This window comes from Patagioenas fasciata, chromosome Z, assembly GCF_037038585.1.
Source record: "Patagioenas fasciata isolate bPatFas1 chromosome Z, bPatFas1.hap1, whole genome shotgun sequence".
In the NCBI taxonomy this organism is placed as follows: domain Eukaryota; kingdom Metazoa; phylum Chordata; class Aves; order Columbiformes; family Columbidae; genus Patagioenas; species Patagioenas fasciata.
In genome coordinates, this window is record NC_092560.1 from 32311574 (window position 1) to 32335688 (window position 24115).

Sequence of the window (24115 nt, forward strand, 5' to 3'; positions counted from 1 at the left end):
TGAACTTAAAACAGTGTTTAATTGGAGTAAGAGGTGTGCGTGTTTTTCGCTTTAAAGGGACTTGCTCCTTGGTTTTCTTGTTAGGGAGTAATGTTTCTTGAAATTGTGCTGTCTATAACATGGTTTTCTTTTCTTAAATATTTGTAATGGTGCCACTTAACAGTATTAAAATACAATAGCGTGAATGACAGTTCAGAGTCTTAAAAATTTAATACATTTGTAGCTTAAAAGAAGACTGCAAGTTTGATATTTAAATGCAGTAGTGCAATGCTCATGTGTCTTTGGCTACGCTTGACAGTGTTTGAGACCAGATTGATTGCTGGTTACTGCACTGTGTTTAACTTCAACCCTCTGAAGTATGACTGTGCATACCAGTGCCTTTCTTTGTGCTGGCTCTGGTGCTCGTTTACTACATTTCAAGTCATTGTAGGTTGCCTGCCCACATTATTGTATTTAACTGATCAGCATCATTTAGAGGTGGGACAGGCAACCAGGGTTGGAGGACTGAGCGAGACCACAGCAGACCAACATCAATCGCCTCGAGTGCCGTAGAATCATAGCTAAAGAGAGTCAATGATGATGGTTTCAAAACAAAGATTTACTCTCAGTTTGAATGCTTGACCGATTGACAATACATTTCAGAAACATGGCCTTTGTGATTATATTTAATTATAAGGATAACAGTAAGCACTTAATCTTTTTCTTTCGTTTTTCCACCCAGTTGCTAGATGTGCTGGAACAATACTGTATGGCATCTGGGCTAGACTACCGAAGACTTGATGGAAATACAAAATCAGAAGATAGGACCAGAATTGTAAGAGAGTTCAACAGCACTCAAGAAATTAACATATGTCTTGTATCTACAATGTAAGAAAATGTAACTTGTAGTCTGTTTTATTCTGCCTTTCTAGTGTTTAGTAAATAGGTTACTCTGCATTTTGCTTGCTGACCGTGCGATGGGTTACTGTGTTGAGAAAGTAAGTTGTCCTCTTGTCTATCAGTAAATGTAGGCTCACTGCTGGGGTATGAAGCTTCTCAAAATATATGCAGACTTTCTCTGTTTCCTTCTATTCTGCTTTATAAGGATTTCTAAGATCTGAAACAAGCAGGTCTTCTGAATCCTAGTTTTAAATTTCCAATTACTGTAGGAATGAGGAAACAGTTTTGAAATGTTATTGTTAAAACATTTTTATTGTGTCATTATCCACAAAAAGCTTTCATTTCATTATAGACATTTATTGTACTGTGCTAGTACAACTAGGAAGTGAGTGTGAACATGAAGTGCTATGTTGAACTGAAAAAATAATTCTTGGTGTTACTCTAATTTATTAACCATGTTAATTGCATATGTCTATTTAAAATATTTTGAACATCCTTGATTGTCTTTAAAAAATGTATTTACCTGTCAGATTTGCTTATCTATTGATGATGGAGAGTGAATTCTTTTAAAATGGAGAAATATATTGAACGAAAACTATTATGATCTTAATTCTTGATATTTCCATGTTTCGTCTTGTGTGGAGCTTATTACCAGGCAAGGGCAGAAAGGGAACAAAGCAAAACTTTTCATCCTGCCCAGAGAAAAACTCAGTGAAACTTGACGCAACATACAAAGGGGCTGTTAGAAGTTAGACATAATCTTAAAAGACTATTGCAAGTGTACGTCAGAACTGTCTTCGGATAGTCTCTGGTGAATGTGGGCAGGGTGTGAAGAGATTTGTGGTGTTGGCTATGCTTTTTTTTTTTTTGTAATTTCTGTCAACTGTGGAATCTGACCATCAGCTTCCTCTGACCTTCATGAGTCATTGTCTCTGAAGACAGCAGGGAATTACTGCATCCATAGCATTAGGAAACACTCCCTAGTTTGTGCTTCTATCAGTCTAGTTTAGTTGCTTAATTATAAGCTTTTCAGATCTTTTCCATTAATTTGGACACAAGAGGGAAATTTTTCACGATGAGAACAATCAGCCATTGAAATAATCTCCCCAGGGAAGTGGTGGATTCCCCAACATTGGACACTTTTAAGATTCAGCTGGACAGGGTTTTAGGCCATCTTTTCTTGGCTGTGCTTTTGCTGAGAAAGGTTGGACCAGGTGGTCCTTGAGATCTCTTCCAACTTGGTATTCTATGATTCTACACATTTACGTAGAATATTTCTATTCTAAAAAAAAATGAAAGTCAGGTAAACAGAGATGGACTTTCTCCTCTCTGTTGTGAGAACTTGTAAATACAGAGACTGGTAAGCTTTCCATGCCTGCTGATAGTGCTTGAGAGGAGAGTCTTGATTCTGTTACTTTTAGTGTTTCTCATATTACTGAGTAGATGGAACAAGACAACAATGATGGAATTGCAGTCAATGTAACCAGTGTTTACTAAGCAAAACAGAAGGTGCATTTGTGTGTGTTGATTGCATATAACAAGAAGTGATATTTTTGGTTACTTGACATACAGTAATGGAAGCAGCTTTAATTTTGTAATCCTTTAAAAATCAGAAAGTTATTTATCCTCATTCTACTCTACAAAAGATTAATCTTTCCTCTTACTGTATTTCAGGCATTAAAACTTTACAGTATATTCTTTATTTCTCAGCACTTAGTTGACAGAATTGGGTCATACTCTTCTGTCTTTACTTCCTTGCAAAGTTTTTGGCTGTCTGTTCTGGGTAGTCAACTTGTATGTCTTCTGAAAGTCCCATTGCTCGGAGAGCCAAATGTTGATTTTTACTGAAAATACTTGCACAGTCTTTTGGCTGCAGAAGTGCATTCTGCAAATGATAAATTCCCTGCATAGTGATCTTGAATTTGTGATTATATTCCACTGGCACAGTCAACACTCAACTTTAAACAGGAAGCTCCAATCTTGAAATTAGCAACTTACAGTACATACAATGGTGATGACTTCACTATTAACATTATAATGGTCCTGTTTTATATTCCTTTTTTTATATCAGCAAGAGTATACTCATCGAGGCCATGAGCTGCTTCTCCAGGATAATTCTGTGGGGAACTGTGTCAAAGGTTTTACTGAAGTCCAAGTAGCCAACATCTGCAGCCTTCCCTTCATCCACTAAGTGGGTCACCTTGTCATAGAAGGAGATCAGGTTGGTCAAGCAGAACCTGCCTTTCATAAACCCATGCTGACTGTCCTGATCACTTTGTTTTGTTGTATGCACCACATGATGTCACTCAGGATGATCTCCTCCATGACCCTTGCTGGCACTGAGGTCAGACTGACAGACCTGTAATTCTCCAGATCTTTCTTCTGGCCTTTATTGAAGATGGGTGTCACATTTGCCACCTTCCAATCAACTGGGACCTCTCCAGTTAGCCAGGACTTCTGATAAATGATAGAAAGTGGTTTGATGAGCATCTCTGCCACTCCCTCAGCACCCTTGGATGGATCCCATCTGGCCCCATAGACCTTGTGTCTGTCCAGGTGGCGTAGCAGGTCACTAACCGTTTCCCCTTGAATTATTTGGGCTTCATTTTATTCCCCATCCCTGTCTTCCATATCAGGGGGCTGTGTACCTGGAGCACAACTGTTCTGACTGTTAAAGACTGAAGCAAAGAAGGCATTTAGTACTTCAGCCTTTCCCTCATCCTCTGTTGCTGTCTCCCCCCACATCCACCAGAGGGTCAAGATTCTCCTTAGCCCTTCTTTTGTTGCAAATTTATTTATAGAAGCATTTTTTGTTCCCTCTTACAGCAGTAGGCAGGCACAACTCTAGTTAGGGTTTGGCCTTTCTAATTTTCTCCCTGCATAACTTCGCAGCATCCTTGTAGTCCTCCTGACTTACCTGGCCCTTCTTTCAGAGGCTATAAATTTTCCTTTTATTCTTGAGTTCCAGCCAAAGCTCTGTATTCAACTAGGCTGGTCTTCTTCCCTGCTGGCTTGTCTTTCAGTATGTGGGGACAGCTGCTCCTGCACCTCTAAGATTTCCTTCTTGAAGAGTGACCAGCCTTCCTGGACTCCTTTGTCCTTCAGGACTGCCTTCCAAGGGACTCTGACAGCCAGCCTTCTGAATAGATCAAAGTGCACCCTTCAGAAGTCCAGAGTATCAGTTTTGCAGACCACTCCCCTTACTTGTCCAAGAATTGAAAACTCTTTCATTTCATGATTGCTATGCCAAAGACAACCTCCAGCTGACATGCTACCCACGAGCCCTTCTCTATCCACAAACAACAGATCCAGTGGGGCACTTTCCCTGGTCAGTTCACTGACCAGCTGTGTCAAGAAGTTGTGTTCCATACACTCCAGGAGCCTAATAGACCACTTCTTCTCTGTTGTGTTGTATTTCCAGCAGACATCTGATAGGTTGAGGTCCCACACAAGAACAAGAGCTAGCGACTGTGAGACTTCTCTGAGCTGCCTGCAAAATATTTTGTCTACCTCTTCTTCCTGGTTGGGTCGTGTCTAACAGAACCCTACCAGGATGTCCGCCTTGTTGACCTCCCCCTGGGTTCTTCCCCTGGGTTCTTCCCCATAAACACTCAACCCTATCATCACCCTCATCAAGCTCCAGACAATGAAAACACTCGCACACATACAGGATTACCCCACCTCTTCTCCTTCCTTGCCTATCCCTTCTGAAGAGTTGATACCATCCAATGCAACATTCCAGTTGTGTGAGTCATCCCACCATGTTTCTGTGATGGTAACTACATTGAAGTTTTTCTGTTGCACAATGGCTTCCAGCTCCTCCTGTTTGTTCTCCATGCTGCATGCATTCCTATAGATGCACTTCATCTTTTGCAGTGAGAAGCCCTATTTCCTTTGTGGACATTCTCAGGAGCTTCCATGGTTTCCATCTATAACTTTTGTGTCTCTTCTACCACATGGCTCTCCATCCCCTGCCTCCACAGAGACAGCAGACCAAGGGGCCTCTCTATCACCCTTTCCCTCAAAGGCTGGCATGCCGCTCCTGGGTTTGTCTCTGCTGCACCTGGTGTTTTCCCCCTCCCTCTTCGAATCCAGTTTCAAGCTCTTTCAATGAGTCCTGCTAACTCCTGCCCGAGGGTCCTTTTCATCCTTTGAGACAGGTATGTTGTACTTGTTGCTAGCAGGCCAGGTGTCATGTAAGCTGACGCATGATCAAAAAAATCCAGATTCTGCTCGTGACACCAGTCCCACAGCCAGGTACTGATCTGCCAGGTCTTCCTGCAGTTTCCCTCATCATACCCTGCAACTGAGGGAACAGATGAGAACACTACTTGTGCTCCTGATCCCTTAACCAGTCATCCCAAGGCTCTAAAGTCCCTTTTGATTACTTTTGGATTTCCCATTTCAGGCTCATCAATGCCTACCTGAAAAATTGCTAGAGGTTAATAATCTGAGGGCCTAACCACATCAGGAAGTTTTCACCTCTTTAACCCTGGCCCCAGGGAGGCAGGGAACAGCCCTAAGAAGTGGATCAGGCCTGCATATAGGTCCTTCTGTTCACTTTGGAAGGAAGTCTCCTATTTCCACTACCTGCCATTTCTTTTTCTTTGTGGGAGCTATTTTGATGGAGGGTACAGGTTAACTTATCCTCTGCACCACCTCCAACTTAGTTAAATCACCTTCCTCAATACTGTAGTTTGGTTCCGCTTGCAGAACCTCATACCTATGTTGCAGGGGAACTTGGAAAGGTGGGGTAGTCACAGCAGAGACCCTCTTCCTTCTTTGCCCCAGAACCATTAGACATACATCATGAATTTCAGCCTTGAACTCCATGGAAAAATAGCTGTACATTTCTTGGAACTTCTAAGGTTCATGAAGTAAAATCTGTTTCAGAATCCTTCAGTCCTGTGCTTGGGTTACTGCGAAAATGTATAGTTATTTGGAAGAAGAGAAGGGGATTTTTGCACATGCTTAGAAACATTAAAATAATTGCTGGAGTTGCTATAACTTGATAGGAAAACGTCAGAGCTTGCAACTTTGTTGATGCTGCTTAACCAAAAGAAAGGGAGCTTTACATGCACAATACTGAAGTCTGTGCAGTCCTGTTCCATTGTACTGTTCTGGAAGAAATCAGAGCAGGGAGTATTCCTACTTTTAGAGCTAAATCGCTTCACGAGATGATGGTTGCAGAAATACGTAGACAGTTTATCATGAAAAGTTACCACATGCACTTCCATTCTACCTGCAGCATTCTCTATTCCTGTCTATTACTGGGCTGTTGCCTATTACTTTTTATTTTTGCAGGGCTTCATTTAACTGGAATTATTCAGAACTTATGTTGCAAGTAATTTTTAACATGCATGCAATCATATTAAAGGAACTCTCAGTCGGAGGATCTCACTGAAACAGAGAACTTAATAAACTATAAAAAACTCACCTCAGTAAATAAAATTATGTAGTCAGAGCTTTGTTGGAAACTTTCCTAATGCATTATTGCTTTGTAACTTCTGAACATTGAACTAATAAGTTGTCTGCAACAGTATGTAATAACAAGCTATCTATTTAACACAGTGTACAGTTTTTAAATAAGATGATCTTTTGAAAGCTGTTTGTAACAGAACTGTAATAAGACTTCTCATGCAGAACTCTTCATTTACATTGACCATTTTGCAGTATTGACCAAATGCTAGTTAAAATGATATTTAAAATGGAAGATATTCTTTACAGTACACAAACTAGCTGCTGCATCTATTCTGTCCATGAAGGATAATAGGGGTCATTCTTTTTATGTTTTGGAGTATCTGAATTTTTGTGGCATACCTAAAAATATTGAAAAGTACAATTGTTATAAATTTAAATATTCTGTTTAATTAGTTTTTATAGTCAATCTGATTTACTTGCACTAAGGCTTTGCACTAAGGTTTAATTCATATTTCAGTTCCAAATATTGCAATTTTTTATGTGAAAGCATTTGGAAAAACATATTGACTGATGTGTCAGTCTGACTGCCGTGTTGGTTTGGTAAGATGAGAGGCTGAATTCTATCCTCACAAAAAAGAAATACACTAAAATTCCAAAATACAGTAAGGTATTCTGAAAAATACAAAGATTTTTATTCAGCATTTCAGACTTTGAGAACACTCATCCTCCAGAAACCTCTGTTAATATTGGCAGGTTCCCCGCATCCTCTCCCTTTCCAGATTTAACTAACCCACCACCACACAACACCTGGAAGAGGCCACAACTGTATTTACATTGACAAGGATTCCATGATGACCAAAAAGTGGTGGGATTCCATAAGCTTTTGCTTTCTGTTTCCATTCATTCTTATACCTGGAAACTTTACCTTTACCACTGCTTTAAACAAGCAGAATATGAAGGAATCTGTTAAAATTAGACGCTTGATAAGTTAAGTGGTATTGACTTTTTCAATTTTGCAATTTTTCAGGAAAAAACACACTTGAAATTCGTGTTGCCTATGCCAGTGTGAATAATTGCTTTAATAGTTTAATTAATAATAGTACTTAGCATGTGCTTGTATAGGAACTTGTCTTATTTGTAGGAATGTTGGTTAAGCCAGCTGAAAAGAATTCTCAGTATTTCCTTGTTTTGCAGCTGAATGAGAAGTGAATTTTTCCTCACTTTTGTTCCCATCAGATCATTCAGCTATGCACACGCCAAACTTCAAGTAACTGAACAGTTTTGTTGGATTCAGCAGGGCGTTAGTTAGCTACCTCAGATCAGGCAAATGCTCGAATTCTTTACTGGCTTGCAGGCTTTACCTGAAAATACACTAGAGCTGTTAAATATTTTAAGATGACATAACTGGTACCACTGTGACTCCTAACCTCCACAGCAGACAATTTTCTTACATTGACTTCTTTCCTTGTAATGAGCAGTATAAATGTTGCTCCTAAGCAGCTGTATGGCAAACTGTATTTTCAATAGTTGACTTACATACTTGTGATAGTTGTTAATTCTTACAGATACAACTTATCCTAAACTGTAACCATTTTAATGGAAGCTGCGTGGCATTGTTGTCAAAGCCATGTACTGGGATTAGAGGGAGTAAAACTTAATGCAGACTCTTTATTTAAGGTTTACCTACTTCTATAATGTTAAATTGCATAAAGGTGATTATGAATTTCAGTATCGTCATTGGGGGAGTTGACCTGTGTAAGCCTTAGTGGGTATGAAGTAGCAATCAGGATTTTTACTATAGTAAGGTGATAGCAGTTCCTTATACATTTTGTAATTTTGATACTTAGGTGAGAAGACTACATTTTATGCAGTGGTTATTTGAGTTCTTGATGGTTATTAAAACAACAGTAACACAAAGCTGTAGCCTGCTGTTTTCAATATCAATATTGGAGTCTTTTTTGTTATTATTTATTGGTGAAAGGTATACTGATTTGGACCTAATACACTAAAAATATTTTTAAAATTATGTTTTTCTTACTGTTCTTGTTTTTCATTTTTAGGGCTGGTGGACTGGGTCTTAATTTTGTTGGTGCCAATGTTGTTATATTGTTTGATCCTACATGGAACCCAGCAAATGATCTTCAAGCTATTGACAGGTATGCTCTCAAAACACAGACCTTGATACATGTTGTAGTCTTCTTTTGCTTTGAATCTGTAATATGATTGTCCTACTGAAATTTTCCTCAGGGAAGAAATAATTTACATAGTCTGACTTGTCCACAGGACAGTAAGAAATTTCCAGCTAAATTATTTTGTAGTTTTAGTGTTCTTATTTTTAACTCAGAATTTTAATTCTTATTTTCCATTTTATTTTTATGGTTGGCTCATTAAAAAACAAACAAACATACACATAATTTCTGCAACTTTTTATGATCTCTGGAACATGTGTGTGTAGCTGGATGGCATTTTTCCTGTGTTTGTCGGGACACACTATGTTGTAGTTGACCCTAGTTCAAGTGATGTTTTGAATTCCAGAATCCTTAAAGAAAAACATTTATGTTCTTTTCTGCTTTACCCTTGTGGAGATTAGTGTCTTTTCAGCACTCAGTTCTGTCTCTGATATTATGCCATTGGAGTATTTCCAGGAATCTGGATTTTTCTTTCAGGGCTTTTTGACCATAGGATGTTTCCCTGGGAATTCGGGACAGATTTTTGAGTATCTGATGTAAAGAGTATTGGAAGCCTTCAAAATTTAGTCGATTTATATATTTTCATGAGCAGAAATCAACTTGTATCTGTTTTCCCATCCAATTATCTACCTCTGTTTTAAGGGTCTTTCTGACTTCTAAGATGTGTTTATGTGCACCTGTTCTAGAGAAATACGTGTCAGAAATGTGTATTTTTGAAAGGGACTGTCTTTTAAAAATCTTTGTAAGATCACATTTCTATAAATTGGTTTGACTTCTCCTGAATTTTTAGAATATAATCTATTAGAAGTCTCAGAATTTACCACTTGGGTAGAACATTGTTTGTTCATTAATTGTTTTTGTGATGTTGTAACTTGCAAAGTACTTTATAAAGTTAGGAAAGAACAGAGTGCCCCAAGTAATCCATGATCTAACTCCTAAATAATGCAAATAGGAGAATGTCTTGTGTGAGAGCAGATAGAGACAGAGAGGGAAACAAACAAACAAAAACATAGTGGGAGATGTTTTTTCAAGAGAGATGGGAGACAGGCCTTGTGATACAAACTGAGGAGAAAGATTTTTCTACTGTATTGGCCTGGGAAGAAACATAGAAAACTAAGGGTAAAGGAAAAGAGAAAAATACTGAGGAAAATTTTGGAAAGTAAAAATCAAAACAAAAATCAAAACCCAAGCAATAATGATTTACAGTACTCCTGTTTTATTGGAATGCTTTTATTTATTTGCTTTACACATCTAAAAGCTCTCTCATTTTTTACTGTTAAAAATGTTTTTAATATGTCACTGTCCTTGCAGAGCTTATAGGATTGGCCAATACAAAGCTGTTAAAGTGTTTAGATTGATATCCTTGGGAACTGTGGAGGAGATGATGTACTTGCGACAGGTTTATAAGCAGGTAAAGATCTATACAAATGTGCTCTCAGGGAGCTAAATGTTGTCATCTATACAAAAGTATGAAACTATGTGAAAATGCTTTATCGTATTTGTAATGCATGCTTATTGAAGGATCTATTTGATTTTAAAATTGCTGATTTTTTTAAAAAATTACTCGTGTTCGGGTGTCTGACCTAGTTATACGTGATTGAAGAATCTGATATAAATAAAATTGAAATCTAACATAATAGTAGCCTCTATAAGTTCTATGTGTATCCCAAAGTATAATTCTGTAAATACTATGCATAATTCAAGGAAGATGTAAACTGTGTTTAGCTATAGTTAAACTAGAATATGACTGTGTAGTTACTGGTTTACGTAATTCAAGAGATGTGCTTTCTAGGAACATGCCCGGTCAGTGCTAGAACTGATCATGAATAGAACTGAAGAACTACAAACTGCTTCGACACAGTTACAAAAACGGTTACAGTTCTGGTATCGATAAAACCATGGTTTTCACATTCTTCCACTTAAAGTAAAATAGACGAATTGTTTAAGTATTGAAAATTTGCAGTCACTGGAATGCAGCTAAACACGTTTGACTTCAAAAATGTTTTAATTCTGCCTTACTGTTTACTCTCGTTTTCACCTGGAAGATTTTTAAGTCACTTTTGCTAAGTCTACTTAGCAAGAGTGCATGATAATTAAAATATTCAGAGATCGCTAGGAATAATCTTGTGGCTTTATTTTGTCCTAAGTAAACATACAATGCAATGTAATATGAAAAAGTTGTAAGATTTGAATATTGAGGAAAGAGGAGCAGTCAAAATACAGAAAAGTGTCAGTAGTGTGTGTAGTAGGTGCCTGATGTTAGACAACAATGAAGTAAAAGTCTTGAATTTTTTTAAATTCAGTAAACCCAAGCAAATTTATATTGTACCACAATCTATTATATCAACATCTGCTGAGGAAATGAAAACAAAATATCCTCCCTTAGGAATTTCTGCTTGCTCCAACTAAAGCTGTTTATATAATGTAGATGCCAGGAAATTCTGACATGTTGTTCGAGAAAACACTTCTGAAATCTCTTGTGTTGTTCTGTTTTAGCAACTTCACTGTGCAGTGGTTGGAAGTGAAAATGCCAAGCGGTATTTTGAGGCAGTGCAAGGATCAAAGGAGCATCAAGGAGAGCTTTTTGGGATCCATAACCTTTTCAAACTTAGGACTCATGGGTCCTGTCTTACCAAAGAGATCCTGGAGGTGTGAAGTCCTACCCTTTTACTTTTAGATATGAGTTTTACATTTTTCCTTTCCTCGTGAGAAATTTTGTCGTAATTTTGAGTGGAATCACTTTATAAAACAGAATGATAACACTTAGGAATTACCTTTCTATGAAGTGCCTTAAATGAAATAGGCATGCTAATTTATCACTTTGATGTAGACCAGATACATTTCCTTAAGTCAAACAAAAAACTGGGAAGAGTTTGGATTACAATTTTCAAAGGTTTGCTAGTATATTTATTTTTCTAATAAAAATGCTGTAGCTTATGTTTGTGATACTTTAACGTATTGTCAACTTTGTGCACCGTTTATTCATCACTAGCTTAGAGTGACTTTTTAAGCCAGAATTCTGATCATAAAAACGCCTTTTATGATCATAGTAACCTTTTTATAGTACATTTTGAGATATCAAAACAGTTTAATAAAATATACTTTATAATGCTGTATTTAAAAATGTTACAGGGTGAAAGTAAATCACTGACACTTCATATTTTAAGATTCATTTCTTAGTTACTCTAAAAAGACTGTTGGCCCAGTTCCATAGCTTATAGTGCAAACTGATTTTACGTATATGCAGTATTACACTTTTTTCTGTCCAGCATGTTTGCTGCAAATAACTTGCATCTTGGAATCTATTGCAGCTTTATTATAGGTTTCGTACTGTACATTCCTTTATTTTGTTATTTTGCTGATAGTAGAAAGAGGCTACTGAATGTGAAGTATAAAGGTTGCAGAGCCAAAAGAGTAATGTGGTGTGAGAACATGTATTTTGGGCATATTAAGCTCGAAACTTCTCTAAATTAAATTAAAACATGGTGTGTAATTTGATCATTGTACGAGTTATTCTGCTTTTGGAAGAACTTTTAAATTATTGAAACGGTATATGCATAAGATCCTCCCAACTTATGCAGTATGTTACTTTTCTTGCAGGTTATGCCTTAGATCAAAGAGCAGTTAAGTGTATTGCCAAAATGTAAGTCTTAGTTTGGACTTGGCTGGCTGTATTTCTGGTGCTTACACCTCCGTAGGTAGAAAGAAAAACTATTTTTTTCTGAGCTTGCATTTGTTAACTTGAACAGATATAGTTTTTATTACATACAGTCTTTGTTGTTTTAGAGGGAAGGGCGAGTAGAAGCAGGAGTCATGACAGCAGCTACATGGCTAAAGGAAGAGACTCTTCCATGCAACTCAGAAAAGGTGAGGTGTCTTTTTGAACTACAGACCAGAGCATGACAGTCCCTCTAGTTCCTGATACTACAGTGGCAAATATGGACAGTATGTTGTTAGCATGATAATATAATACTTTTAACATTGTTGCAATTGCCGTCTTTTATCATCTGCTTGCCCCAGTTTACGTATAATAAAGCATTAGTTAACGTCATACTGTAAGTATTTCTGCATTTAAAATGCAAGATTTTGAACATCTGGTAATATGGTATTCTGTGACCTTTACAACACTTGGATATCCTCAGTATGAATGAAGGTATTTAGTACCATGCTTTTATTACAGAGCAATATTTTTTACTGAAGCATTGCTCTGTAGTGTCTTATCATATGACATAACATGATATGATATGACAGCTTTCTGATCAAGAAGTCAGTTGAGAATCGGACACCTACTATTGTTTAGATGATTTTGATTAGTGAATGGTGGAAAGGAGTGCCATTGGTTTAGAGCAGGAGTGTCAAACTCATTTTCAGTGGGGGCCACATCAGCCTCGTGGTTGCATTCAAAGGGCCAAATAACAGCCCTAAAATCACATTCGCAAGGCTGCTGTGGCCTCCACTGAAAATGAGTTTGACACCCCTGGTTTAGAAGACTGAAAATTTGCTTCAGGTTTTGTGGACCTCAGTGGAAGACATGGGCTATTTATTTGCTGTAATCAGATAGTGATTCCCACCAAATCAGTGGTCTCTTTAATGGTGTGTGTTTGTTTGTTTGTTTGTTTTTAATAATGTAGCTAATGTTTTCCTTCTAGAGTATTTTCTTTTCCCTGAAGAGCTTGTATTTAGTGGGAGCATTTTTAAGAATGTTTTTGACTTAACACTATGTTCAGGTGATCTGAGAAATCAACAGTTAGGTGTACAATATGGTCTCTAAATATGAAAATATCATTAGATTAAATCACACTGAATGGCACTGAAAATTAGCCACTGTGTCTTATGCTTTTTGGAGATTTTTGTGGGTAAATGACAGTATTAATTTAAATGAGTATGGCATCACATTGTTCATAACCTCACATTGCTGAAACTTCACTGTATGATCATGATCTCACATTGGACTTGGTGACAAACAGTAACTTCTTTAGCTTGTGTTTACCCTTCTGACTTTCCATTTACATATTGTCATAATACTTGTCACAGTAGTACACAGTTTTGGAGGTATATCCTGGAATTCTGTATCTTCAGGATGTTTGAAGCTTGTCTGGGGTAAATTTGTTTGGTTACAGTAGGCCTCAACTAATTTTAGAGCAGAATGTTATGTACTCATAGCTCGTTTAAACTGTGTTAGTCCACATATACAAGAAGGTTGACAACTGCTGTGAGATCTTTTTAACACAGTATTAAGGTTTGAATCATGAAGTGGCTTTTCAAAATACTTTTGAAAGATGAAAAGTTGCAACAAAAAAACCATGAGTATGGATTTTGAAGCCATAGATTGTTTTAGCATCACGCAGCATATCTTGCCTCAAATATGTAATATTTTTAGTTAGTATCATTGTTCTGCTAAAAATTTTGTTCTGCCGAAGACTTTAGTATAATTTCACTTTATGATTTGTTTTGTATTTGCTTTCTGTTTTTGTGTTGTAATATTATTTTGTATATTTTTTGAATGGCTAACGCAGTGAAAATCCATCTTTTCATATAGCTTTGAAATTAGGTGTGTTTTGTATAATATTTATGCTTTAAATACCTTTACTGTAAATTATTTTTCTTTTTAGTGTGAACAAGCAGACTGTAAAGAAGATAGAGATCCCCAAAGCATTCAGGCACAATTGAAGAAAGAAGAAATGGATTTTTGTGAGGACTTTAGTGACGATGATATTCTGGAAGCTGCTGTGAAAAAATGTGACAGAAGGAGGTCTTCTAATGCAAATAATTTAATGTTAACAAAGGGACAGCTTTCCCTAATGCAATGTGGATTCTCTAAGTTGTTGCAGAAAGAAGTTGAAACTACGAAGGAAGGACACAATAGTTATAACTCTCATCATTCAAGTTCTGATGATGAGACTATAAGAACAAATATAAATAGAAAGCATGGTGATTTTCAGAACTGTCAAAGCCATGTGCCTGATTTGCCATGTGGAAAAGCTGCTCAGTCACCAGATGTAACTGATAAACAAGATATGCCTAGGACAGACTGGCTCATTTTATCGGGCTCTGAGGAGGAAGTGGACAGAGAAAGTGACGATCTAGGTGTTTCAAAGCAAAGTGATATAGTCATGGAAACTGAAAGCAGTTCTGAAGAGGATGATGACATCATCTTTCCTACCCAAGTTCCATCATGCCAGCAACCAGTGCTTAGTAAAGAAGTTGAAATATACAAGTCGACATCTGAAAATTGTAAAGAGTTAGCAGAAGAAAAAGATGGGTTTGTATTTAAGGGAGACAGTAGGCAATTTGGATTCCATAGTACTGAGTCAAATTTCAGCACAGTCAGGTCTTCTGAAGATATCAAGAAAAGCACGAAAGATTTAAAAGAAGCAAACGATGTAAGTGATGAGTCTGATGATATTGAAATTTCCCACAATTCTGAAACAAGAAAGTTAAGAACTTTCAACTTTCCAAAATGGAAAGAAAGACATGCGCGTAACAGTGGACTAGGTAACATCTCCAAATCTCTACTACGAGCAAAGAACACCAATAAAAAAGAAAAGGAAAGTGATTCTCAGAATATAGATGAATTTTCATCCTCTGAAGATAACTTCCCAGTTGAGAAAAATCATGCCAGAAAGCAAAGCTATAAGTGTAAAAGCCAGGGAATCAGAGTTCGTTTTGGGCCTAAAACATTTCGTCCTGTTAAAGATACCTCTGTTGCACAAATGAAGTCTAGCAGTTATGCTATGCATAGAACTTCTGCAAGTAAAACTGAATTTGAACATCAAGAGCAAGAAGTGGAATCAATGGACAGATATTTAGGTAGCTAATAATTTAATTTCTTTGATTTTATTGCAGTAATATATGTTTAATTTATCATTGTTGGCAGGTTTTGAGTCCCTCCTGCTGTACATGTTTTTGTTACAAGATACTAATAAGTGCTCTGCTAAATTATTTAGTGATGTCCTTTTGTATCTCTCTTTTTACCTATTAATCTTGCTTTCCTGTCTTCTGGGGTGATTGGCTCCTTTGTAATATTTTGTTAAACACTTTCTTTTGAAAAATGCTAAGAATTAAGAATTTATTAAGAATTCACAAATCTAAATATTTGAACTGTAAAACCTTAAAAGTCTTGACACAGCTGTTAAATAAAAATGTAGGTACATGAAAAAATTATATGATCCGGGATGTTGAAATACAGTGTAGAAGATTTGATTCTGTTAGAGACTTAACTTTAAAGATTAATATTGCAGGCATTAAATTGCAGATGCTTTGAAACTTCTTTGTCCATCTGAAAAAAAAAAAAAGGAAGCAATATTAAACTGTCTGGATATATCTGAATAAGTCTAATGATTGTTGTTAATTTCATAGAGCTGAGAAACTTGGTGTTGAGTGAAATCTTAACAAATTTTACAACTTCCATGTAAAACTTTTTTTTTTTAATTACAATATCCTTCTTCAGTGCAACTGTGTGCCTTCAGGGTTTTGGAGTAACATCTTTGGTTATGTCTTTCTTCTGTTATATCAGATGGTGTTCAAGAAGTGGCGTATATTCATTCGAATCAGAATGTGGTTGGATCCAGCAAGGCTGAGAATCGCTTGAGCCGATGGGCTGTGCGAGATGTATTTGAGTTGAAGCAGTTTTCCCAGCTCCCTGCTAATGTAGCAGTCTGTAGTGCCAAGGTAAAGAGAAGTGTTTGGGAAATGTTGTCTTTACTTTTTTTTATCCTCATTTTTCATCTTAAAAAGCTCTAACAAACTTGTTTTTCTGCTAATGGCCACCATGAATGATCAAAGCTGCTGAGGATGGGAGGAGGAGGCTCAAATGGCGGTCTAATAAATTACTTTTGTGTTTTGTTTTTTGGGGTGGTTTTTACATTGGCCAGTTCTGAAAGAGTTAGGAATTAAGCAGTGCAGCACCCTCTTTGGGATTTTTCAGTGAGGGAAGAGGTAAGATTAAAGATTGGGTGTTTGAAACGAAATTCTGTGCCATGTTTTTCTCATTTGAGGCTTGTAAAAACTTTAGCTTGTCCTGGATCCAGTTAAGAAAAATCCAGTTGCTGGAGTCTCTGTAGTGTAGAAAGTCAGACATACATCAGTTTACAGATTTTTTTTTTTTTTTTGGAGGTGGACACATGCAATTATTGCCTATGCTTAATGTCTGAAACATAAAATTAGAGTTTACTGGGAGTGCTGATTTGCAGTAACAGGTACGTTTTATGCCGTTGTCGGTCATGCATCTTGTTTGATTGCATTTGGAATACATACAAATCTGGAACAAATTCAGGTACGGGTTCCAGATTTTTGTTTTTATTACACAGTGGTTTTAATCTACTCTGATTATCTGGACACTTTGTTTGCCTTGTAATAAACATGTGCAGTTTCCAAGACTGATTCTTAAGATAAACCACACGCATAGAGTAAGTCATTGGTGAATGTGCAGTTTAGTCTTTACAAACATTTTAGCAATCACTATAGAAATTGTAGACATCAGACTGTGTTGTTCTGGGATGTTGAACATCCTCAGTGGCTAGAAGAGTTTCTTACAGTGTTGTTGATGTATTTAATCAAAGCATTACCAGGGATACCGAAGAAATTTTACGTTGAGAAAATCAAACCAGGACAACCAGTAAAAGTGAGGTCTTTTCAGTTCTAACGTATTTGCATTAGAATGTCATTTATTAATGGAAAAGTTGGTCAAAAATACTCAAGAATGCCATGGAATGGTAGTTATTTAATGGCAGTGGCTGACAAGGTTATTAAAACTAAATATAAATTACACAAATTTTTGAAGAGGGCACTTTGAGTAACTGTTGATTCACCTATGTTCAAAACTAGTTTGTGGGAGTTCATTAGTGTTGTTCATGTAACTTACCTCTTATTATTTAGAGTTTGTGTGACTGCAAGTATTACAAATGAATTTATTAACGTGTCAGTCTGTTTTTCTGCGGTATCTTTTTCACTCAGAAGCAACAGTAGCATCAGTTCCCTTGGAGGTCCAAATGGGAAGAAAACCATCAATAATTATGAGAAGACTGCTGCTTCCTTTGCTTCCTGTTCTTCGTTTTACATAGAGGCACTAATCTAGAAATAATCCCTAGATGGCTGCCTATTCTTAAATGTGGAGCTTTGAATTTTTTGTGCTCTACTTAAAAAAAGAGCTGCCAGAGCTTCACAGACAACTTTGAAATATGATGTATGTAGAGTGTTACTGCTACTTGGGAAATAGTAGATCTGTGAAAAACATGATCATTGTTGCTTTACTGGCCATCAGTAATTACTGGTCATTTTTCACTTATTTGCCATCAGTTTAAGTTAGGACATACACTGTCAGAGCAACTGATTGTGTTATCTTAGATTTCAAGTGAGATTTAATAAAAAAAGTTTTTCAATGGATTGAAGTAGTATTCTAAGTAATTTTAAAAACACAACTGAACAGTTTAAATTTCCATCATACTTTAGGTAAACAGTAGTATTAAATCCTGGAATGTTAATCGTAAACTGGTAGCCATTGGAAAAAAAAAAAGGAACATTTTTGTCAGCTGCAATTTCTCACTGATGTTGCTTTTTAGCATCATTGGTGTAACAGTGCTTCTCAGAAATTGTCATGTAGCTGTTTCTGTTCACTCTGGGTATCAATTAACACATTCTTAATTAGAAGCTTTTTTAGTGGTTTATCTATATTGAAGCCTTATTTGATTGCATTATGAAGGCTTCTGAATAATGCCCTGATAATATTTATGTTCCTTTTCAAGCACACAATCTAAATGCCTTATTTCTAAGTAGGAGTGATCAAAAATAATCTCTTCCTTTCATTTCATAGATAGACCTCCTAGGGCCAAAGTAAAATATCCTTTGTTCATCTTCCCTATGCCAAATCTGTCTTCCTGTTTTGCAGATTTGCTCTGCGATCTGTCTGTAATAACGCATTTCAGACTTAATGAAGTTTGAGTACATTTTTCAAGACATTACTAATATCTCTGGGAAAGGGATGCAGGAATACTTAAAAACTAACGAAGTATTCTGTTGAAGTGGATGAGTAATAAGTTGGGAAATACAGCTTTTCCTGCAAATCTTGATTGAAGACTGATTGAGATGTTTTTGCTTCCTGCTTACATATGAATCTAAAGCAATAGGCGTAAAAAACAATGTTATAATAAGCAATAAGATGTAAGGAAAATGTAACAAACAATAAGCAAAAGTGATCAATTAAGACAGCCCCTTGTGAGAACACTGGCATTTTGTTGATTTCTTGCTGTTGACTAGTCATCTAAACACATTTTGGCTTTACTATATTCCCATGAACTTTTGCATGTCAGGTTAAGCTTTTTAGTTTCAGTAGCTAATTTATGGGAATTAGGTGAATATGAGTAACAGCAAAAATAGGTTATTGGAAAGCAATATAAAAAAAAGTCTTCTTCCAGGTTTTCTGCCTGCAGAAACTGAAAGGAGTATAAACTAGATGTATTAATCTTTCCTTTATTGCTGAAAGATGGAGACTAATATAGTCACTTAAGTTGTAGAGAAACTGCTTAAAGCTGGAGCAGACTGTAAAACCTGTGAGGACTCTGCCTTCAAAGTGAGAGGTTGTGTGGAAAGAAGATTCTTGAGAGCCAAGGTAGAAGGGACAGGGGGCAGGGAGTTTTATTCCTCAAAAGAGAACTTTAAAGGTATGTAGAACATCTTGTTAAGTTACTCCTGTTCTTAAACAAATAACCAATTTAAATTCAAGCTTATTTATAGAGAGTGTAAACTTTGAACTTTAGGATAAGAAAAGGTGTTTGTCTTTATGGTAGTTTCTTTCCTCAGTTTGAGTTCAGAAGGTCTGTATTGGATCTAGATGGTTGGCGCGATGTAATTCACAGTCAAATCTCTCTTAACCTTTTAAACTGTAGGTTTCAATCAAGCCTATTTTTTTACTCAGTAGTAAGTAGTCGGTCTGTTCTTAGTGTTATCTGTGCTAGTATACATATTCCCCAGCTACTTTTTCTCTGAATTAATAGAACAAATTATTTTAACCTGCTATTATTCTGTACCTTTAAAGACTTAAGGGAACAAAATCTTGCTTCTCTTTATGAGAAAAAGACCTTGCTACTATTTCATCTGTTCTTACATGCTTTGTGCTCCAGGTTCCATAACAGTCTTGATGCTTGACTTCAAGACTGCTACAGAGCCTTTGACTCTTCTTTCTCCAGAGATAGTAGGGAGAGCAGTTATACTCTCTATTTGTTGTTTGTTTTAAAAGTAATTGTGAAAACTGACTAGTGTAGCTAGAATGTTCATGTTTATAGTGCTGAATGCTTGTTTAGTGTGTATTTCCATAAATTCTATATGACTATTGAAAATACAGTTCAATAACAGCAACCAGGACATGAAATCTGTTGTCTAGAAATAAAAACAAGACATCATGAGAGATCTCTCACAACCTGTCAGCTATGAAATGTGACATGAAATCCAAAAGTAGCAAAAGTAACAGCATAAAGTATGCATTAATTGTACAAGCAAGAGAATAAGCCATATTTTGCTTGAATATCATTAGTCCAAATCTTTTCCAGTATCCGAATTAAAAGAAAGATTGAAGATTGTATATGACAATAGGAGAAGCAAACAAATGTGAAATGTTTTTTATCACGTGATCCTGAAAAGAGGAAAATAAACTGTGTTTGGCAGAACATATTCCCTTTATCACAAAAGTACATGGGGTTGCATAAAAGTAGAACATTCTGTAGGTATTACGTGAGCTGGAATACCATTTCCAATTAAAAGAGTTACTGTTGTCTTGTTATGAAGGGGGCTTTCATAGTCATCTGCAGCAGTGGAGATCTGGTTATGCTTTATTTTGCAGGTATAATCAGAGAGGTCCTTAAACATTATTTTTTTAGATAGACATGGCATTTATATACTTGATATTCCTTAAATGTAGAATATTTAGAATAACAGTACAAATAGTTTAACTTACTACCAGCAGTTCCTGAATTGCACATATTATCTTATGTCTGAAGATTGTCCATATTCTGACCATTGACCACAACTGGCAGTGCCAGATCAATGTAGATTTTTAGAAGAAAGGACATAAAAGCAGTATGATAGTCTTCCCTCAAACAGTTGATGTTTCTGATCATGCTGCTTATGTAGAATGTACTGAAGGGTCAATAATTAGAGGTGTTTAAGAGCTTCAATAATCAAAACAAAGCCAGGGATTGTAGTTCCATGCATAAATGTGTCAGCTGTTCTTGAAGAAATTTTGCAGATATAGATTATACTGTATTATAGGTTAATAATACATCTCAACCTCCTCTGTAGTTCTAAAAATGTATTGTACATCCCAGAATCTAACTGTTTCAAGCAGTCCCATGTCTCTATGCAATCAAAGATCTCTGCATCTTTGTAATCTCTCATAGCAAGTCATAAGTGTTAAGGCAGAAATTGCAGTCAGATCTGTGATGCCGTGATGCAGGGAGGATCACACCAGACTTCTGTATTCTAAATATCTGAGGGTAGAAAATTAACATGATTTAGTGTGGCACATATCCACTCCAGTATAGATTGCTGAGAGCTGGTCTTTGTTGCTTCCTTGTGCATATGACCACAGTATACACTTGATAAGCTATTTCATGGAAGAGTACATGTAAGAAGGGTTTTCTGGTCTTTCATGTACAAGTGTGAGATAAGAAGATTATATTAAAAGTTACTCTACTGGAATAAATAATTTGCTTTTTCATGCACTATTTTGTTGGGTTTAACCTGATTTAATTACATTGAGTTATCTGTGTTCTGCATTTTAGTTTCAATCCAAGTCTTCTGTTTACATGTGCGTGCAAGTAGACTTGGTTAAAAATTCACTATAGTTTTAATGAAACAAGTGGAAGATTATTTTCTCTGCTAACCCATAACAACATGTAAAGAAGATGGCTGAATATCAAAATGAAGTACTATCTTGTGTAAATAGAGAAAGAAGGATATTGAAAACAGAAGCTTGTAAAAGAAAACATGTGAAATGAACCTGTAGACTGGATATAGTGGATGTATAAAACCAGACTATAATTTTCTGAGCAGACCTACAACCTTTCAGGGGGAAGTAAAAAAACAGTCTCGAGTCACTCACATAATATTTTGCTCAAAATTTTTCTGACATTGTTAATTTGGGAGAAAAAATGAAAGTGTTAACAACTTCTCTAAGACCTTCATCACTTAAATATTTTTAGAGTGTTTGATTTTTTTGATCCTTCTTTTTTCATGTGGGTTCCAGGTTTCAAAGCAACCTGGCTGATCTTCAGCGCAGGAGCTTTTTACTTACTTTGGTTTTTGGATAACTTGCACTGTTATTTGCGAAGCTTTTTCTTAGCTACTGTAAGAAATAGAAGTCTTCCACAAGCAAGATTGAATATCTTCTTCTAATGTTTCTAGTCTCTTCTGAATTAAATGACTGCATTCCTTAATTAATTTTCTAATTAATTTCTGTGTTAATTGGCAAAAACAGCCTATGTGACACATCTTACACAAGTACAGAAGTCTGCAATAGGCTTTCTCTAGTTTCTTTAAAGCTGAATTTGTGTAGTGTTTCTTCAATAGGACTCTTGGTGGGGGGATTGGAGCATGAGGACGACTTTGTAGAAGGGTTCGAGGTTTCACAAAAAAATACAAAAAATGGGAACAGGACATACTAAATAATTTGAAAAACTGATGGTATCCCACATTAGAGCTAATTTGCACATTTTAATACGTGGCAAAGTATTAGTCACAAGAACTTGTACTGTACCTGTTGAATATGTGGAGTCTTTTTTTTTTAGTCAGCTGCATGTTTTCAACTTAAGTTTACTTAAAGTTTTACTGAAAAGAAATGTACAAAGACAGCCATTCAATTGAGGATTAATCACTATGGCAACAGAAATGTGGTGACTGAAAAGGGGGAGGATGTATTCTCCCCTCAGCTTCCTGCCAGCTGTCATATTCAACCTCTGTGGCATGAATTCAGGCCAAAATATAGACTGTGACCAGCTCTAAGAAACTGTATCTGTATTTTTATAAATTTGTACAATAATCACAGTATAAAAGAAGACTTAATCTTCTGAATTGGATGACAGACATTTGGCACTCTTGCCGGTGTTTGACAGAGAAATAACGGGATGCTTTGTAGTAAAACCTGGATTAATGGTAAACCCCTCTTTATGTTGTTGCAATGTGGTGTAAATGAGAGAACTAAGCATGCTGTCAACCTAGGAAAAAACGTACCCTTTGTATCTCCAATGCAGATTTAAGGGCTGTTGAGAATACTGTAAATACAAAAGTTGTGTCATTAAGAACTCCTCTTTATCTTATTTGTATTACATTAACATTTTGTAGATTATTTAAACAAAGACTTTCTATCAGTTATAGTAACTCTGATCGAAGCGTGTTTGCACAGCTTTCAGATTGAACAAGTTTAGATAGCTGCTTACAAAGAGTAGGCTTTTGGGAGATAACGTTCTATTATCCTTGCTTGTCTAGGATGGGGAATGCTATTCAACTTTAAAATAATTGTTCTCAAATGTTTACCCTGCAATGATGCTTTATTGAGTTTACTGTTTCAGTTTGCAGTGTAATTAACCATTTCAGTATGGCTTTCCATTGTATTTTCGTTATGGTGTATGCACATGGCTTTTGGCTTTGCTCCTGCAGATGGAGGGCTGAGAGAGTAAAAGAAGGTAGGTGCCAGTCCACAGGCTCCTGCTGGAATAAGCAGTTCCCTTACCTTTGAATTCTGACAGAGGCTGATTATCTTCTCTCATTCTCAACTGTGGTAATAACTATATTGACTTATGATCAGGTTTTTGGTACAGTGATGTAGCTTATACGAATTCTTTTTGTTTAAAGAGTCTACAAATGAAATAAAACTGATCCCAGTGAGAAATTCTTGCTTTGTTGCCTGATTGCAGAAGAAACAGAAGTCGAAATAGAGAGAACACAAGCTGTCCTCAATTGACTTGGTAGTCAGTTCTCTGCTACCAAGCAAAATATTAGAGTTTAAGGAATGTCTTTGGTCTCAGATTGTACAAGCAGAAAATCTAGATATGCCAACCAGGGGAAAATGATTACATATAACTCTGGTAAAATTACTTTTATCAGCAGGTATAGCTAAATGCTGGTCTCTTGGTGTTGGCAGAGTATTTTGGAGGAGTCATTTGGACCCAGAATAAGTCTAACACTTTTCATAGCTTGAAGAATATTAGTCTACTGTGATACTATCAAATATTAGATGCCTTTGTAGTCATAGCCAACATGCTGAGTAGCTTTGTTTATTTCAGAATGTTTGAATGTAAATGTGGTTGTCCTATTCTAAAATGGTAAGCTGGTTAGCTTCATTTTCTACTGACTGTTAGGTATACAGTTGCCTCTAATTCTCATTCTACAATCCTGTTTTGTTAGAACAGCATCATAGAATACCTTGGCTGAAAGGGACCTTCAAAGGTCACCTAGTCCAATCCCCCTGCCATGAGCAGGGACATCTTCAACTAGATCACGTTGCTCAGAGCTCTGTCCAGCCTGACCTTAAATGTTTCCAGGGATGGGGCATCTACCACCTCTCTGGGCAACCTGTTCCACCACTTTCACTGTAAATACTTCTTCCTCACATGTAGTCTGAATCTCCCCTCCTTTAG

At 36.4% G+C, this 24115-nt stretch overlaps 1 protein-coding gene across 9 annotated transcripts in view; it reads left to right on the plus strand.

The window, feature by feature from the left end:
• Nucleotides 1-24115, plus strand: part of ERCC6L2 (ERCC excision repair 6 like 2) — a 56855-nt gene that overhangs the window by 21719 nt on the left and 11021 nt on the right. For 5 of the 9 annotated variants that reach the window (XR_011736342.1, XM_071801737.1, XM_065861389.2 and 2 more), the window contains 7 exons: nucleotides 722-867; nucleotides 8361-8456; nucleotides 9801-9900; nucleotides 10986-11138; nucleotides 12276-12356; nucleotides 14102-15299; nucleotides 16006-16160. Coding sequence is in view for 8 of the 9 variants with exons in the window: in XM_071801737.1 (XP_071657838.1) it covers nucleotides 722-867; nucleotides 8361-8456; nucleotides 9801-9900; nucleotides 10986-11138; nucleotides 12276-12356; nucleotides 14102-15299; nucleotides 16006-16160 (1929 nt within the window). In the remaining variant the exon portion in view is untranslated. Of the gene's footprint in view, nucleotides 1-721; nucleotides 868-3081; nucleotides 3101-8360; nucleotides 8457-9800; nucleotides 9901-10985; nucleotides 11145-12089; nucleotides 12133-12275; nucleotides 12357-14101; nucleotides 15300-16005; nucleotides 16161-24115 lie in introns of those variants that run through there. The other 4 variants (XM_071801738.1, XM_071801739.1, XM_065861395.2 and 1 more) reach the window with 4 other exon arrangements.